The 1,761-nt window shown below is 64.3% G+C and overlaps 1 protein-coding gene across 1 annotated transcript in view; it reads left to right on the top strand.

Moving 5' to 3' along the window:
• SLC4A1 (solute carrier family 4 member 1 (Diego blood group)) overlaps positions 1-1,761 on the top strand; it is a 10,854-nt gene that overhangs the window by 3,680 nt on the left and 5,413 nt on the right. Inside the window, 3 exon segments of the mRNA XM_017740485.1 lie at positions 366-462; positions 1,004-1,188; positions 1,675-1,755. Of these exon segments, the coding sequence (XP_017595974.1) occupies positions 366-462; positions 1,004-1,188; positions 1,675-1,755 (363 nt within the window).

The raw sequence follows: 1,761 nt of genomic DNA on the forward strand, positions 1-1,761 counted from the left end.
GCACGGCGGGCACTGGGGTGTGGGGCTGGGAGATGCACACAGGGTGCAGACACCTCGGCACATGCAGGTGCACACACAGCTGTGCACACACACCTGCAGAGGGGGACACACAGGGAACAGTGGGGGACACCAGGGGACAGAGAGGGAGACTCAGGAACAGTGGGGGCATGCAGGAGATGTAGGGGGATATGCAGGAAACAGAAGGAGGGACATGGGATGGAGGGGGACGTGCTGGGAATGGAGGGGGACATGCAGGGGAACATGCAGGGCGTGGTGGGTGACACGCAGGGGCAGGGGGGGGACATGCAGGGTACACAGGGGACACAGGGGACCTTGGAGGACAGCCATCAAGGCTGGCTGGCTGATTCCTCCCCTCCATCTGCCTGCAACAGAGGGGGGGCCCCAAACCCCAACTCCTGGAGACAATCCCAGAGGGTGCCGAGGCCACCCTGGTCCTTGTGGGTGAGTGGTCAGTGGGATGGTGGGTGCAGGGGCGGGGTTGCAGGGCCAGGGGGTGCAGGGGGAGCTTTGCCACGTGCCCCTCGCTGCGCTCGCTCACGCGCTGCTTTTCTTGTGCCTTTTTTGCCTCTCCCCGTCCTCAGCTCTCGCCGCCGCCTGCTGCCGCTCAGCGCTGCTCTCTGGGCCCCTCTCCCCATGTCCCCATGGCCCTTGTCCCCATGTCCTCATGTCTCTCTGTCCCCTGTGTCCCAGTGTCCCCATACTCCCATGCCCCCCTACCCTCGTGTCTCCATGTCCCCGTGACCCATGTGCCTGTACTTGCATGCCCACTTACCCGTCTCAGTGACCTCATGTCTTTGTGCCCCTCTCCCATTCTCTTTGTCACCCCACACCCCCATGCCTCTGTGTCACCTCATCTCCATTCCTGATGTCCCCATGTTTTGATGTCCCCGTGTCTCTGTGCTCCCATGTCCCCACGTCCCCACACCCTGTGTCCCTGTGCATGGTCCCCCATGATCCCTGTCCCATCCCATCCTCCCGCCAGGCTGTGCAGCCTTCCTGGAGCAGCCAATGCTGGCCTTTGTGCGCCTGAAGAACGCGGTGACACTGGACGGTGTCCTCGATGTGTCCCTCCCCGTCCGCTTCCTCATCGTGGTCCTGGGGCCCGACACCCCCCAAATCAGCTACCACGAGATCGGCCGTGCCATCGCCACCATGATGTCCGAAAGGGTACGGGTCACCCACCACCAGCCCCCCGAGCACCCCGGACTCCCCAATCCCTGGGGCTGCAGCTTGTCCCCCTGTGCCATGTCCCTCTCTGATCCCTACGTACCCATGTGCCACCATGCGCCCTTGTCCCCACGTGTCCAAGCAAGCACAGAATCACAGACTCATGGAATATCCTGAGTGGGAAGGGACCCACAAGGATCATCAAGTCCAACTCCTGGCCCTGCACAGGACACCCCAACAATCCCACCCTGTGCCTGAGAGTGCCTGGCTCCCACACCCCTGTCCCCAAGCCCCTGTCCCCCATCTCCCACCTTATCCCCAAGTCCCCATGCCTCTGTCCTCACCTCCCTGTGTCCCCTTATCCCCAGGCCCATGTCCCCACGTCCCCCCTCATCCCCGTGTCCCCACGGGGACACTCAGGGCCCGGCGGGTGCCCAGCAGCACCCGGGGTGCCGGCGCTGGCTGAGTTCCGGGGCCGCCCTGCAGGTGTTTCGCCAGGACGCCTACCTGGCCGAGGCCCGGCAGGACCTGGTGCGGGGGGTGGAGGAGTTCCTGGCTGCCAGGCTTGTCCTG

Source organism: Corvus brachyrhynchos, unplaced genomic scaffold, assembly GCF_000691975.1.
Source record: "Corvus brachyrhynchos isolate BGI_N302 unplaced genomic scaffold, ASM69197v1 scaffold47, whole genome shotgun sequence".
Lineage (NCBI taxonomy): Eukaryota > Metazoa > Chordata > Aves > Passeriformes > Corvidae > Corvus > Corvus brachyrhynchos.